Consider the following 17416-nt stretch of genomic DNA (forward strand, 5'->3'; position numbering starts at 1 on the left):
TTTGAAAATCAGTGGTCAAACTAAAACTTGAATAAAGTAAAGTTTCTTCAAACCAAGTTATTTGTTAAATGTCACAAATACTGTCTACTGCACAGACTAAATCTTACTATATTAGGGTAGCACCTATTTAAAATAAATGTGAGAAATTAAACGCAAAACATATGAAAAATATAAGATAGAGTCATTTCTAGTTGCTGTACTCCTCTAACATATATATTCTGAATTTCAAAATGACTTTAGGAGTAATTGTTTTTTTTAAAAGTTCAACACAAACACATACCATGTATCTGAATGTGTAATAGTTCAGCTCACAAACAGGTCTGACTCACACCTTTCAACTTCTTACAAATATTAAGATTTTGGACCCAGTTAATCAAAGATCCACTGAATAGCTGATAATGTAGTATATGCTAATCTGCAGAACAAATCAACCACATTAACAGCAGTCCAGTGATTCCATCTTACTGCAACAAAGCAGCAATAAAACTGGAAATACTTGAGTAATTAAATCATCAAAATAACAGCACTGAAATAAAATGAAGAGAATTTGTTTTCGCTTCTTGTTCAGTAAGCCTGCCCCTCATTTTTAGACAATGAGGATAAAGGTATCACAACGAAATATGGGAAACTGCTTTCTCTTTATTTAGACCTTAGGGAGAAAATGAACTTTGGTCACATTTTACCTTAAGGAAAAAAAAAATCCAGTTTTACATGTTTCTAAATAGATATGACTAAATGATCAGAGAAATAATTTCTTCTGTAAAAACTGACCAAATTTTATCAAAAACCTAACATACAATGTAATTGAAATTATATAAAGACTGCTTGGGATCAAAACATTCCAAATATATGATAGTTGTAATTCCCTTCTAACAGGTATGAAAGTACTAGTTCTCATGTTGCTTTGGTCCAAAAGAGAAGAGCTGAGTCAGTAAGAGTAAATTAAGTACTTAACCTATTGCTAACATTAATTTAGATTGTGACTGGCAGTAGAAATATCCATATGAATATTTCTACTATAGCAAAGTATACTTTTCACGAACACATCACAGTATCAAATTTTTAGTGAGAAAAATATGAAGGACCAAAAAATAACAAAAGATGAAAGACCTACTACAAACAAAAAGTTATCTCCCTGATACTGCATTTAAAGGGGAGATTACAGCGTTGATGATGCTAATATGAAAAGAAGTTGCGTACTGTATTTATTTCTTATTTTATACAACTCTTACTCTTTACAAAAATGGTTATAGTCATGCCCATAAAAGTGTAACCCATGGCATTTGAAAGCAAACACTCTTTGTAATTATTTAAAAGGGCCTTTTTAAAAATTATAATACAAAGGTCTGTGCTCTATAAGCAGTCCTCCACTGTGCATTTTAACAATAAGGCTTACTTTTAATACAAACACTAAGTGTTTGGGAGTTATGAACCACTGGATTTAACAAACATCATTTTATAATTGCTCTTTGCATCCTTTTTGTTTTTGGGATCTTCCACTTCATCAGGGTGCTCAGCAGCGTGGAGCTCTTCAGCAGATTCTTCTTTCTCTGACTCTGAATCACTTTCAGAGTCATCTGGACTCTCAGGATCAGGTGAATCATCATCATCATCATCATCATCTCCAGCCACATCACCTTCTCCATCTTGATCTTCCACCTAAAACATCAAGTAACAGTCTCTTAAAAATAAATATAATCAGCCAGTATAAAACGGGGAAAGATCCTTATTTTTATCAAAGTCTTAAAAACAGCCCATTCTACAGACACTAGATCAACAGTTTTAAGAGTGGACTATCTTCAGAGGCTGAGAGAAGGACTGAGGACTGAGGATTTGGGTGTCTCCACGTGTTTATACACTGGGCCGTGAGCAGGATTTCAGCAAAGGCCTCTGAAGACCACTTACCTATCCTTTCTCCCCTAGTCTGAAAACCACTGTATTAAAACTTCCTGAAACAATACTTTTTAAATAAATAAGACAAGTTAACACTGATTTTATGGGGCAGTTATCAATAATTTGTATATTACATTACTTTGGAGTACTTAATCAGTAGTTAACAATTGAACTCTTCTAAATCAGAATTTTATGTAAATAAAAAAAACTCAATTTTTTTTAGCTTGTGAGCATGTTGTTTATGCTTACTAAATATGTGTTCTAATGATGAAGCATAATTTATATTAGGTTAGTAGCAGAAATTATTTAAAACTTTTATAAAACATCAGATTATCTACGGGGAGCCAATTAAGCAATATAAAAATATTTAGTAATTGTGTTAAGAAAGCTTTATACATTAGGATTCTTGGTTGCTAGCATAATCTAACAGAAATGAATGCTACCAAATTGAAATTATCTTTCCAATTAATGAAAATAAGTTAATTACTACCTCACTGAAGCCAAGTCCACAATGTCGCCGATATCTTCCTGATAATTTACTGTCCATACTTTGCTGATATTGAGACTCCAGTTCTTCATTAATCTTCTTGTCTTCTTCCCCTGCATGTCCATTGTACTTTGATTATGTTTCAGTCAAATTAATAAAAACATTTGATTACACAAAAAAACCTATAATAAAGATGCTGTTATATTCAGGGCTGAACTTTTTAATTGTAACTAATTTCCTATACTGCAGGTGGCTAATAGGTAATAAAACTGAAGAAAGTATGATTACTTCTTAGTGACCTTTTAAATTACAAAAGTACTTATGAAAAATTAAAAACTTATATTTAGTGTATTTACTAATAAATGATCATTCTCCTACAAGTTTTCACCAAGTCACCTACAAAAAAAAAAAAAAAAAAAAAGGTAACAAAACCATCTGTCTTTGAATAGAACATAATAAGGCAAGCCAATCCTGTTCAGGAAATGGCTAAATAAAATGACCTTTTAAAATGGCTCTCCCAGGGCTGGCACTGTGGCTCAGCATCCCATATGGGCACTGGTTCATGTCTCAGCTACTCTTCTTCTGATTCAGCTCTCTGCTTATGGCAGGGAATGCAGAAGATGACATTTGGGCCCCCATACCCATGTGGGAGACCTGGAAGAAGCTCCTGGCTCCTTGGTTTGGATCATCTCAGCTCAGCTCTGGCCCTTGTGGCCATTTGGGGAGTGACCAGTGGATAGAAGACCTTTATCTCTGTCTCCCTTCCTCTCTCCCTATGTAATTCTACCTCTCAAATAAATAAAATCTTAAAAAAAAAAGTTAATCCAGCTAAATGTTTTCTTAATCTAGGTCATTATGCACTGTTTTTAATAATGCCTAAGACTAGGGTCAACTTTAAATTTTCAATGAAAAGTAAAAATTTTGCAGCCAGAGCTGTGGCACAGCTGGTAAAGCCACTGTCTGCAGTGCTGGTATCCCATATGGGCACCAATTGAGTCTGGCTGTTCCACTTCCGATCTCGCGCTATGCTATGGCCTGGGAAAGCAGAAGCTGGCGCAAGTCCTTGGGTGCTTGCACCTGCGTGGGACACCTGGAAGAACTCCTAGCTCCTGGCTTCGATTGACCCAGCTCTGGCTGTTGTGGTCATTTAGAGAGTGAACCAGAGGATGGAAGACCTCTCTCTGCCTCTACATAACTCTGCTTTCAAATAAATGAATTAAGAAAAAAAAAGGTGAAAATTTTTATTTGAATTAAAATCCAAATTCATTTTTGGTTTTTATCTTAAAAGTTTTTTTCCCTGTATAATTAAAAAAAATCCCAACTAGTTATATATTCATCAAAGATTTCAGAACAAACTAGGTGAATAACCTCAAAAAGAGTATAAAATGCCAACTAACTGCTACATAATTCATAGAAATTCTATACATGCCATGGTTGGCAAGATGAGGCATAAAACCCCACTACAATAAGAGATAAAAGTTATTTCCTTGTTTAGAATATCACACTGATAATATACTCTTTCAAAATAAAAGTACATGACATTTGATTCTTTATATTTGTAACACCTTTACATAAATAATACACCTTACCAATACAAATTTTTCAATCATTGACATAACTGTATACAGAAGTTTGAACATCTGAAAACATATACAATTATGGCGTATACCAAAGTTAGTGTCTGTTTCAATTATACTTTACTTTCTTACCTGTTCGGAAGTGAGATGTTGATTTGTGATCTCCTATGACAAGACGACCAGTATGTTCTTTCTGTAAGAGGTAGGAAATGTATTAGAATTTGAGACCACTAATTTAACACAAGTATTATGTCAAGTACGTCAAGAAACTATTCTAGACTTCTGAAGCACTGTGAAGACAAAGGACCAAATTAAGGTCCCTGTCTTTATAGAGCTTACATTTGAGCAGGGCAGTGATGGGCAGTGGGCATAGAGAAATGTAATCAATAAGTACTTAAGAATGTTAGATGACAGTAGATGTCAAAAAAAAAAAAAAAAAGTAATGGAATAAATGAGTGTAGAGTAGGGGTAGAGATCAGGTTGGAATTTTTTTTTAAGATTTATTCATGGGGCCGGTGCTGTGGCATAGTGGGTAAAGCCACTGCCTGCAGTGCCGGCATCCCATATGGGTGCCGTTTCAAGTCCTGGCTGCTACACTTCTGGTCCAGCTCTCTGCTATGGCCTGGGAAAGCAGTGGAAGATGGCCTTTGGGCCAGTCTTTGGGCCCCTGAACCCACGTGAGAGACCTGGAAGAAGCTCTGGCTCCTGGCTTTGGATTGGCGCAGTTCCGGCCATTGCAGCCAATTGGGGAGTGAACCAGCAGATGGGAGACCTCTCTCTCTCCCTCTGCCTCTCCTTCTCTGTGTAACTCTAACTTTCAAATAAATAATAAATCTTTAAAAAATATTCATTTATTTGAAAGGCAGAGTTAAGAGAGGCAGAAGCTGAGTAAAGTCTTCTTCCATCCACTGGTTCACTCCTCAAATGGCCGCCAGGGCAAGTTTATGCCAGAACCAGGAGCCTTGTCTGGGTCTCCCACATGGGTGCAGGGGTCCAAGTTATTTGGCCATTCTCCACTGCTTCCCCAGGCATATTAGCAGGGAGCTGGATCAGAAGTGGAGCAGCCAGGACACAAACTGGTGCCATTTTGGGATGCTGGTGCTAAAGGTTACAACTAACTAGCTTTGCCACAGCACCAGCTCCCAGGTTAGAATTTTAAATGAGACGCTTAAATAATCAGAAAACTGAGTGAATCTAAACATCTTTCCTAAAAGGTTAAATGAATTGCTTTAACTTTCCTACTATTTCTTTTTGTGATGCCTCAGTTAAATCTCATGAAGAGAAAAATATTTAGATAAAAATGAAATAGCTAATACATATATAAAGTGATAAAAATAAAAATGAAATTGTGATTTATAATATATCATCATAAGCATGTAGCTTCCCCTTTACTATTTGACTAAAATAAACTCCAAATCTCAACATGTCAAAAGAACAGAATATCAAACAATCAAGTACAATAAAACAAGATAAATCTGATTCAAAGTTACCAATGGATCAGGGTACCCAATTACTCTCAATGTATCAGGCCAATCCACTCTTTTTGGTCTTATTTAGTTTCATAAGGTAAAGCAATTAAACACAGGGTGGGGGCAAGTATTGTGGCCCAGCAGCTTAAGCTGATGCTTTTAACACCTACATCCTTTATCAGAGTGTCACATTCCATATCAAAGTGTTGGTTTGAGATCCAGCTGCTCTGCTTTTAATCCAGAATCCAGTTTTCTGCTAATACATCCTGGGAGGCGGCAAATGATGGCTCATGTGCTTGATGCCCAGGAACAAATATAGGAGACTCAGGAGTTCCAAACTCCTGGCTTTGGCCTGGCCCATCTCTAGCTATTGTAGGCATTCAGGGACTGAACCAGCAGATGTAAATCTATTACTCTACCTTTTAAATAGATGAAAATAAATAAACTTAAACAAAGGTGAGTTTTATAACCGGAGAGTTCACATTGGGGAAAGGCCTTGTAAGTGTACTGAATATGGAAAAGCCTTTAGTTATAGCTCTAGCCTTGCTGGAACAAGGCCTTATGAGTGCAGTGAATGTGGAAAATCATTTAGCCACAGTTCTAGCCTCATCACACACCAGAGAGTTCACAATGGAATAAGGCCGTGTGAGTATGGTGAGTGTGGGAAATCCTCTAGCCTTTAATCCTGTCACCTTATTAAACACCATTTGAGATTTCACACTGGAGAAAGGTTTTATGAGTATAGGGATTGTGGGAAATTCTTTGTGTATAGCTCTTGGAAAGTTCACACTGGACTAAGATCTCATGAATGTGTTGAATGTGGAAAATTATTCAGCAGGAAGTTTGACCTATTGTACATCAGAGTTCACACTGGAGAAAAGCCTTATGAGCACAGTGCATGTGGGCAGTCATTTAGTTGTAAATCCTATTTCATTACACACGGGAAAATTCACACTGGTGCAAGGCCTTCTAAGTGTGGGAGAAGTCCTTTACTCATAGCTCCACGCTCCTTTAGCATCAGAGTTCACACTGGAAAGGCCTTGAGTGCAGTGAATGTGATAAATCCTTCAGCCAGAGCTCTAATCTCATTAGACATCGGAGAAGTCACAAGGAGAAAGGCCTTAGGAATGCAGTGAATGTGGTAAATCCTTTAGTCACCACTCTAGTCTCATAAAACACCAGAGTTCACACTGGAGAAAGGCCTTTTGAGTGCAGTGAACATGCAAAATCCTTTAGCCAGAGCTCTAACCTCAGTGATCATCGGAGAGTTCATAGTGGCGAAAGCCCTGATGAGTGTGGTCAATGTGCAGTCCTTTACCTTCAGCTCCAACCTTGTGAAACACCAATGTTCACAAGGGATAAATGCCTCTAATTAACACAGGTAGGCTGTTAGGGACTGAAATGTGTCCCCATAAAATTCCTGTGTTCAATTCCCAATCCTCTGTGTGGCTGTTTGTACAGATAAAGCCTTTATGGAGGTAATTAAGGTTAAATGAGGTATAAGGATGGGGACCCTAATCCAAAATGATTGATGTTATTCTAAGGAGAGCGACACCAGAGGGCTCTCTGTATATGTGTCCTGACCTTGGAATTTTATGGTCCAGGACTGTGATAAAATAAATTTTCTTGTTTAAGAAAAAACAACAACAACAACAAACCAAGAACACAAGGCGAAGTTAAGATCAAATGGGATTCTGCAAAGCAATCTTAACCATCTGGGAAGATACAACAAATCTTACTACTGTAAACAACTGCAGACACATTCTCCATACAACAGATGATGCCATCGAAAAGCTTTCAACAGTAATGCTTATTGTCTTTCACGCCATTTAATGTTTAAGCAAATCAGTCATTCAATGTGCTGCTTCTTTGGACTGCAAAAAGATATCCTATTAACAAGATATGAATGTAAATATTATGCTATCAAGTTATTTTAGGATGATCATACTATGGTACTGATCTATTCATTTTCTCAGCTGGTTCCCCTGTGACCACTAATGCTAGCTGGCTAGGATTAGAAATACAATTGTACTTTGTGGCCACAAAATATAAATCTAAATAACCCAGAATTCTGCTTCATGAGGTTGCTCACACTCATGTCTGAGTATGCCCTTTAATAAATCCTGGTCTTTCTGCTAACCTCTGAAAAAAAGGCTAGCAGATCAAAATGAAGATCAAAAACCAAAGCTACTATCCTGACCAGTACTGGACAGCAACGAATTTAATATATGCTAAACAATCTATTTACTGGCAGCCACTGTGAATTTTGTTAGGATGCTTAAATATCTGAAGAGTTTTCACTCTACTAGGCTGTGTATGCTCCTTAAACTTATTTTAGAAATTTTAAGATTTATTTTATTTGAAAGACAGAGTTACAGAGATAGAGAGGTCTTCCATCTGCTGGTTCACTCCCCAAATGGCCGCAATGGTTGCAGCCAAGTGGATCAGAAGCCAGGAGCCAGGAACTTCCTCTGGGTCTCCCATGTGGGTGCAGAGGCCTAAGCACTTGAGCCATCTTCTGCTGCTTTCCCAGGCGCATTTGCAGGGAGTGAGATCAGAAGTGGAATAGCAGGGACTTGAACCAGCACCCATATGCAATGCCAGTGCCGCAGGCAGAGCCTTTAACATGCTGCACCACAGTGCCAGCCCCTAAACTCTTACTTTATACATACTTAGTAAATCTTTTAATTGCTTGAACCAAGAGAAACTTCAGACTACTTCCTATGGAAAAGTATAAATTATTGGGAAATCTAAACTAATGAGATAGCACACAAATGTTTCCTATATACATGTCTTAAATGTTTTACATTACCTCTCCCTACTCCCACCCTCACTTTTAAACTCTGGCTAACTCCTCCTCATCCTTTCACATTCAGATTAATTTTATTTCTGGGAAGCTTGCTTATACTGCTAAGCCAGCCACCCTTTTGTAGTTCCACAGCACTATTTGCATGACTGTCTTGTAGCAATTACAATTCTGTGTTGTTTTCTGGTTTGCTCGATTACGTGATGGTTCCAAACGTGTTATTAATCTGGAAGTACATGCTTAGCATGCAGGTTGTCAATAATGGTTGTTAAAAGGCATGTATGGGCCGGTGCCACGGCTCAATAGGCTAATCCTCCGCCTATGGCGCCGGCACACTGGGTTCTAGTCCTGGTCGGGGCGCCAGATTCTGTCCCGGTTGCCCCTCTTCCAGGCCAGCTCTCTGCTGTGGCCAGGGAGTGCAGTGGAGGATGGCCCATGTGCTTGGGCCCTGCACCCGCATGGGAGACCAGGATAAGTACCTGGCTCCTGGCTTCGGATCAGTGAGGTACGCCGGCCACAGCGGCCATTGGAGGGTGAACCAACGGTAAAGGAAGACCTTTCTCTCTCTCTCTCTCTCTCACTGTCCACTCTGCCTGTCAAAAAAAAAAAAAAAATGCAAGCATGTATGCATTTCCATATATTCAACAAAAACAAAGGGCAGAATTTCATTTTGAGGTTTTCAAAAAGAAAAGTTTTCCCTATTTCTAATTTAGCTTGTAGGAAGACTACTGGGACAATGTTATGAAAATAAATTTACTTGCTTATGAAAAATAATGTCTAGAGAATACCAAATTTGTATGTAAAAATAAATTGCCAAGGAAAAAAAGTGTTTTTTTTTTTTCAATATGGGGTGGTTTTCCTTGCACCTATATTTTATACCTTCTATTAATCAACAGAAGTTTCAAGGTACATTCAACATTTTAAAAATTAGTTTTTTGATAAAGGATATTCTCTGTCTACAAAATACATACAGATTCCTGCACATTAACCTGCCCAGATACACTTTTTATCAAACTACTGAGCTAACATGACAAATCAAAAACTTTCACATCTCCTCTTTCCCAGTTTCCTCAAGCCAAGTTTTCTTCTCAATGCCAGAAGCAGTGAGAATGCTAAAAGTAGGTTAAAATAGTATAGTTTAAGGGCAGGTCTTTGGCTTAATGGTTAAGCCGCCAGCTGGAACCCCAACATCCCATAGCAGAGCATCTGGCTTTGAGTCCTGGCTCTGTTCCCAATTCCAGCTTCCTACTAATGCAGACCCTGAGATGCAGGAGGCAATGGCTCAAGCAGATGAGTCTCTGTCACCCATGTGTGAGGCACTGGCTGAGTTCCTGGTTCCCGGCTTCAGCCTGGCTCAAACCCAGCCATTAGGGGTATTTAGGGAATAAACCAATAGAAGGCAGCTTTCTCTATCTCTGCCTGTCAACTAAAATTAAATAAAAACCAAAACAGTTCAATTTTCAGTGCTTGGTTAGGTTGGGTATATTTCCAAACCCAAAAGTAATCATACAGAACAGGAAAAAGGGATCCAAGAATATTCAGTCCTTCTCACTTAACATACACTTAAAAGGCATTATTTTCAAAGAAATGATAAATGCTTACCTTTCCTGCACCCATAAGTCTCAAGAACTTTTGTTTTCTCTCTTCATTACCCAAGTCTGCTGCCTCCCAATTGCTAGATCCAAGCTGGAAAGAAATCAGTTGATTAATTTTTGCATAAAAATAAGTATTAAAAAATTTAAAGTCTACCTACAACTCTTTTTTTCCCCCATCAGTTTTTACTAGGAAGAGGGTTCACTGTCCTTGGTTAATAAGTTTGTGTCACATACTGATTCAAATATATCCTTTTTTCTATTACCTCAAGACAGAATCTTATAGTTGTTTGCAGCCAAAGCTCTAGCCTCAAAAGTTTCTATGTATCAGAATCACCTATAGGGCTTGTTAAGATTACTGGGCTTAGGGTTTGATTTTCTAACAAAGTTATAAGTGGTGCTGATTTTGTTGAAGTAGGGACCACACTTTAATATTTGCTGTCCTGGCCAGCGCCGCGGCTCAATAGGCTAATCCTCCGCCTACGGCGCCGGCACACCAGGTTCTAGTCCCAGTCGGGGCACCAGATTCTGTCCCGGTTGCCCCTCTTCCAGGCCAGCTCTCTGCTGTGGCCAGGGAGTGCAGTGGAGGATGGCCCAAGTGCTTGGGCCCTGCACCCGCATGGGAGACCAGGAGAAGCACCTGGCTCCCGGCTTCAGATCAGTGAGGTACACCGGCCACAGCGGCCATTGGAGGGTGAACCAACGGTAAAGGAAGACCTTTCTCTCTCTCACTGTCCACTCTGCCTGTCAAAAATAAAAAAATAAAAAAATAAATATTTGCTGTCCTATAGCCTTGCAGGGACCTGGAACAACTGGTCCCTTTTGAAGCCAAAAGGCTATATCACAGTTGTTGAAATTTTAAAAAAAAATTTGGTTAAGGGTTTAAGTGATGCTCTAAGGAACAGCACATCATCAAGATGCACTGGAACCAATTTTTTCCGTTTCTTTTGATGAACTCTAGGTACTGGTTTTGGTCTGACCTAGCCCCAATGTTGAGGGCATCTGGGGAATGAAACAGTGGATGGAAGGTACCTTTCTGTTTGTCCTCTGTCACTTTGCTTTTCAAAAAATCTTCATTTAAAACAAAACCTTTAAAAATTTTTAAAATACACTAAAACTAATTTTATTTTGTAATTATCAAATGGGTCCACCAAACAAGAAATATTATGAAATCTTAGAGTGAGGATTTTGATGTTATACTTTACTCTTTCTTAAAGGTCTCCCAAAACAAAATAAATTTGCTTATTCTTTAAATGAATAAACTAAAGGGGCAGACATTGTGGCACAGTGGGATGCCTCTTGGGATGCCTGAATCCCAAAATTGAATGAGGGCCACTGGTCCAGCTTCCTGCGAATGTACCTGGCAAGCAGCAGATGATGGCCCAAGTACCTGGGTTTCTGTCACTCATGGAACACCCAGATGGAGTTCCTGGCTACTGGTTTTGGTTCAGCCTCGCCCCAGCGTTGAGGGCATCTGGGGAGTCAAACAGTGGATGGAAGGTACCTATCTGTCCTCTGTCACCCTGCTTTTCAAAAAGATAAATCTTTGTTCAAAACCTTTAAAAATTTTAAAATATACTAAAACTCATCTTGCAATTATCAAATGGGTCCACTGAATCCTTTTATAAATCTAAGAAATATTATAGAATCCTAGTAATGATATTTTCCCTATATTTTGAAACAAATGCTAAGAATTCATTATAATTCATCAATTATTTCCAATTATGCTAAAAATGATTAAAATATTAACAGGGGCAGGCATCTGACACAGCAGTTAAGATGCCACTTGGGATGCTTGCTTCTATATCAAGGGAATGCCTGCTTCTGATCCAACTTCCTGCTGATGTCCACCCTGGGAGGTGGCAGATGATGGCTCAAAGCACTTGGGTGCCTGCCACTTATGTGGAAGACCCAGATTGAGTTCTGGATTCCTGGCTTCAGCCTGGCCCAGCCCTGGCTGTTTTGGGCATTTGGGGAGTAAACACACAGCTGTAAGATCTATCTATGCCTGGCTTTTAAATGGAATGAAAATAAAAATTCTTTAAAAGAACTGCCCAAAGAATTGTATCAGCTTTCAAGACGACAACATGCCTTTGTTGTCTCCTTTTAGCTTTCATTGGACACAGACGAAAATGTAGATTTTTTCATTTTCCTCCTATGATTGCAAAGAAAAGTGACAAGGCATTTCACAATTATACAAATGAGAAGATAAATGCAAAACAATGAAAGTAGTATTCCAGACTAATGATGATGGGTAAGACTAGCTGTTTGGGCAAGAATCTCAGAAAATGAATCTTTGGATGATGAAATATTAGATGTTTTTCTCCAACCCAAGAATCAATCATTAAGACAGAGGGGAAAAAAAAAGAAAAATGGTACTCTCATCTGGAGTCATTCAACAGAAAGGACTTAATTTTGCAATAAGAGACACCCCATTTTTCTAAAGGGGCGTGTGTCTATTTTATTTCATCTTCTATGATGTATGTGTGCCAAAGTTTACTTAAGTGGACAAAAGCTGAGGGCAGATGTGTATACAAAGGTGACTAAAAATAAAAGGGTGATACAGAAATGAAACATTAGTTGAATTTTTCATCCCAATTGAGTTTGTAATATAAAAATAAAAATATACAATTACGGAACAAAGATAACAAACCCCTTGATACAAATTTATAATCAAAGGTTTCAAAAAACCTTCAATTATTATATTTTGATGATGCAGATACAAGAACAAAACGTAATGATAAAACAAAATCTATCCAAAATATGTGAAATCTTAAATTATATGTTCCAGATTTATACATGACAGCTGATGAGCAATCAGTTATATTCAGAAGATACTAACACTTTGGTGTACATATAACATCAAAATAAGGAAAATATAAAACAGAAATTTGGTTTTGATATTGTTGAATTCACACTAAAACTCTTAATAAAGTCATTTTTCACTACTCCTTTATTTTTCTAATTATTATTCACTAAAGGCTGAAATAGTATAAAAAAGATAGTTATTTCTCCTGGCCACATGAAAATTAAAGCATTTGTACAATACTGGACCCACCTGTAGTTCTTCTAAATTCTTTTTGGTGGAGGGGTTTAACTGCCCTCATAAATTTGGCCTCCACCTAAATTCCAACTCCCTACTTCTACCCACGTTACTACTCATTTTTTTTTTACAGGTCATTTAGTTTTTAACTATTTCTGGCTCAATATAGTTTTTTTTTTTTGTTTTTTTTTGACAGGCAGAGTGGACAGAGAGAGAGAGAGAGAGAGAGAGAGAGAGAAAGGTCTTCCTTTACCGTTGGTTCACCCTCCAATGGCCGCTGTGGCCGGCGTACCTCACTGATCCGAAGCCAGGAGCCAGGTGCTTCTCCTGGTCTCCCATGCGGGTGCAGGGCCCAAGCACTTGGGCCATCCTCCACTGCACTCCCTGGCCACAGCAGAGAGCTGGCCTGGAAGAGGGGCAACCAGGACAGAATCCGGCGCCCCGACTAGGACTAGAACCCGGTGTGCCAGCGCCGCAGGTGGAGGATTAGCCTATTGAGCCGCGGTGCCGGCCTCAATATAGTTTTGAAAAATAAAAAGAACCAAAAAGTGTCAGTGAAGCTTCAGTTCTGATTCGCAATAAATCACTTGTTCTGAGTCTGGACCCGATATTTATCTTAGTTTTAATTCCTTATCTACAAAGGGGGCTTCTTTAAGAGAATGTCCTAATAGCATCAAATAAACTCATATAAGTTAAGCATCCCTAACTTGAAAATCTGAAATACTCCAAAATCCAAAAACTTTCAAGCAATGACATGACACCACAAGTGGAAAATTCCCCACCTGACCTCATGTGCTGAGTTATGGTCAAAATGCAGGCACACTAGAAGTACTATACAGAATTAACTTTAGGCTATGTGTGTAAGGTGTATATGAAACGTAAGTCAATTTCATGCTTAGGCTTGGGTCTCATCCCCCAAGATATCTCATACAAGTACAAATACTCCAAAGTAAAAAAAAAAATCTGAAATTCAAAAACACTTCTGGTCCTAAGTATTTTAGATAAGGGTTGCTTGATCCATAGTGCCTTACTTACAATCTGTAAATTACTTTTCATTGACACTCTCTCAAGATGTCTTTGTAACAGCTGATTTAATAAATAAGGACACAGGAAAAAAGGCTGAGGCTTGCTTCCTTTGTTTGGTTGAAAGTCCTCTGCTCTCTTCACATCATACAGTTCATGATAAAATTAGAATACTGAAAGTAGTCTATGAACTACAGTTACAGAGATACACAGAAGTTAAAAAACTGTCTGAAAACCAACTTCCTAATTTTCTAAACAGCAAATATCTACATAATTTTTTTATATATAACCCTATCATCTATAACTAACTAAAAACAAAAACAACCATTAAGTCATTCTGGTCCTTCCCATCAAAGACCTCTATGTACAAAAGCAAGTACCTGGTAGAAGAGCTGCATTTTGAAAAACACGTGTGCCTGATACATTATAAGTTCTGCACCAGTTACTAAAATTAATCTTCCATTCCCTTACAAAATAGTTTTCATTTCTCCACTCCAACTAATGAAACCACTAAGTTGCCTTCATCCTTAATACTATTTACTATAAAAATGTAATTAGGGGTGGGCATTTGCCCTAGCGGTTAAGACACCACTTGGGCTGCTTTCGTCCCTTACTGGAGTACCTGGGTTCAAGTCTCAGCTCTGCTCTTGATTCCAGCTTTCTACTAATGCGTACTCTGGGAGGCAGCAAGTAATGGCTCAAGTACTTAGATCTCTTGGGAGATCCAGAATAAGTTCTCTGGCCTGGTCCAGCCCTGTGTGTTGCAGGAATTTGGGGTGTGAACCACCAGATGGGTGACCTCTCTTTTTCAAATAAATAAAAAACTAAAACAAAAAATTTACAAAATGCAATGTTTATTTTCTCAATATATATTCTAGTAACTCTTGGAATTTACTTCTACATCTGTCGTATTATCTAGAGTTGTATTCTGTTATTTAAAATCTACTTTTAGTAATATTTTGCTAACCCCAATTATAGATGAGGTCACAGGACAAAGAAAACGTCAATTATCCTTTATATGCAGTGGATGTTCATTAGAAACTGTCAACCAACCTCATATTATAGTCGGCATTCTTCAACAATTTAGTTACTTTTAAATATATGCCTTTCATATACTAAAAAAGTACTTAAAGATAACTCCCAATTACCAGTAAAAATTAAAATTCATATGAAAGAACAAAAAAATTCACTATCAAGGGACAAGTAATTGCCTTGTACTGAACATTAGCAATTTAATAAGTTGATAGTATGTGAAGGTCCCAGGTCCTTAATCTCAAATTGTTTAAAACCATCTCCTCCAAACACAATGCTTATAGGATGGGAAAGGTATTAAAGATTCCCTAGTTTAATATGATTTCATCAGAAATCTGGAGACTTAATTACCTAACCCTTTCAACTTTCTGTTATATATCATTTGGAGCTTTCTGTCAAGTTAAAAGATTGCAGAGTCTAGCAAAACAGATGTCTGACATCAAATCACAGCTTAACACATGCAATAGCTTTTTAAATGGCTGCCAGGTTACTCAAAAACCCAAATTCCTGACAAATACTGAATTACCATATTTACAAGGAAAGATCAAAAAAACAGCAGCAGGGACAAGAGAGGGCATGAATAAACCTCACTAGATAACCATTCATCCCCAAAATCTTTATTGACGACTAATAATTTCTTTCAAGACTGACAATTCTGGTCCTTATCCCACCTTCCACCCAAACGCCCGGGTCTTAACACCACCATCTTATTTGCTATAAAGTAGTATTAAGTGAGCATCTCATGGTTTAAAGATATTATGAAATGCCCGGAACTGCACTATCTCCCTTTATCATCCTTAAAGATGACCTCTCCACACCCCTTTCCCAACAACATTTTCAAGGCATTTATTCACGGTACGAAGGACTTGGTTTTACGTTCAGTGGCTATCTGCCGTTTCCATGACACTGCGCTAGGAGCTAGAATCAAAAAACCTCTGATGTAAGTCCCATACTTACTCATCTTTGAATTCCCAACACCTGGCATGGCAGCAAATATTTAATGGATTACTTACTTTAAGGGCTGAAAGGTTTAAGTATTTAAACTGATAAGCTGAGGGTTTGAGGAGAAGGTGATGGAAGGGCAAGGAGGTATTTGGCATCAAAATAGGCATCTAGGTCTCAGCGCCTTAGCCCCCACCACCATTAGCCAGTACCACATCATAGCACAAATTTCCCGTTTAACACGGTTCTCGGTTTACCCTTACAGAGACAATCCAGGCCAAAAATCTGCTCATGTGTGTACGAACATTTCGCCATTGTAATAATAAGATTTTAAACCTAAAATAGGGAAGTCTTGCGTCTCTATCTTGAGCAGAAAGGCCGGAGCAGCAGCTTCGTTGGCCTCCAGAGCGCAAATATGAGGCTCCCTTGACTAAGCTCTTTCACTTCTCGACCCTCTCAAAATCTCCTTCCTCAATTCCCTTTTCTACGCAGGTCTCTGGCTCTTAGCGTGGACCTCTTCAAACCTGCCGACCTGAATAAAGAAATCGTGACATTTCCCATTCTTCTGGTTCCTCCCCCTCGAGCCTGCTTCTTCTAGCCACCTCAGGCGCTTCCTCCTCCTCCATCCACCCTTCCCGGCCTAACCCAGCCTTTAGTAGGCCTCAACCCTCATCCACTCCGCCATTGTTATTTACATCGTCGTCTGGGGAGGCTGAGCGCTTCACCCCGTGCGGGTGAGACTCCCTGGCAGCACTCATCGTTACGGTGATCCCGATGGGAAATGCCGGACCCACTCGCCGTTCTCCTCAGCCGCAACACCGGCCGCCTGCAACCTGCCACCAGCCCAAGCAGCGCCACTACAGAACGCAGAGCGCCTCCGGGCCTTCTCCGCCACACTCGTCACCGCTGCGGCCGCTCGCCACCATGGCGCACTCTGGGAGTTGTAGTTTTCTATTCACTACAAATTGGGCAAATGAAAGAGATGGAGGCGTGACTAAAACTACACTTCCCAGAAAGCCCAGCGGCGCATTTCGCACTGTGTGGCGGGAGTGCCCTCGGAGGCACCGCCTTCGTCGGCTGAGAGAGAAAGCTTTCCCGCGGATGGGTATGGCGGTGAGCGTTAGTTGTAAACTGTGTCGCCGCAGAAAGAGACTTAAGAATTAGGCTCTCGCACCGAGACGCTGCCCTATCGTCAGTGCATCCCTTGTAGTTAGGCAATGAAGTTTAAATGTAATGTTTGAGACTTAGTGAATCCTCGCGGGCACTCCTCCCCCAGGACAAAAACCTTAAAAAAAAAAAAAATGGCTTCTACCATACCCACCTTAGTGTGGGTTCACCATTTCCCATAAGGGATTTCTAAGTGACCGGCAATGCGGCTTCATCGAAGATTTTGAAGAACATCTTGCGTGTTTTTTTTTTTTTTTTCATTTTCACCGAAATGAGTTCAATGTGGTGTCGAGTGCTGGTTACTTGGCTATTAATTGAAACTGGGGCCCACCTGAGAGAATTCTGTAAGCTTTCCACACTCCTTTGTGTGAGGTGGGAGGGACCA

At 39.1% G+C, this 17416-nt stretch overlaps 1 protein-coding gene across 1 annotated transcript; it reads right to left on the bottom strand.

Annotated features, from left to right (window-relative positions):
* Nucleotides 1–619: 619 nt before the first annotated feature.
* C1H11orf58 (chromosome 1 C11orf58 homolog) lies at nt 620–16743 on the bottom strand. Its single transcript, XM_002721356.6, has 5 exons — nt 16560–16743; nt 9835–9918; nt 4090–4150; nt 2384–2493; nt 620–1659 (listed from the first exon to the last, which is right to left on the bottom strand). Exons 1-5 carry the CDS (start codon nt 16620–16622, stop codon nt 1426–1428), a joined length of 552 nt encoding a protein of 183 aa, XP_002721402.1. The 5' UTR covers nt 16623–16743; the 3' UTR covers nt 620–1425.
* Nucleotides 16744–17416: the final 673 nt, after the last annotated feature.

Source organism: Oryctolagus cuniculus, chromosome 1, assembly GCF_051225735.1.
Source record: "Oryctolagus cuniculus isolate XC-2025 breed Fujian yellow rabbit chromosome 1, ASM5122573v1, whole genome shotgun sequence".
Taxonomy (NCBI): Eukaryota; Metazoa; Chordata; class Mammalia; order Lagomorpha; family Leporidae; genus Oryctolagus; species Oryctolagus cuniculus.

Coding starts and splice junctions, on each gene's coding strand:
- C1H11orf58 (XM_002721356.6), bottom strand. CDS start 16,622: ATGAGTGCTGCCAGGGAGTCTCACCCGCACGGGGTGAAGCGCTCAGCC. Junction 4,151..9,834: donor GACTTATGGGTGCAGGAAAG/GTAAGCATTTAT, acceptor TACCTCTTACAG/AAAGAACATACTGGTCGTCT. Junction 2,494..4,089: donor AACATCTCACTTCCGAACAG/GTAAGAAAGTAA, acceptor ATGGACATGCAG/GGGAAGAAGACAAGAAGATT.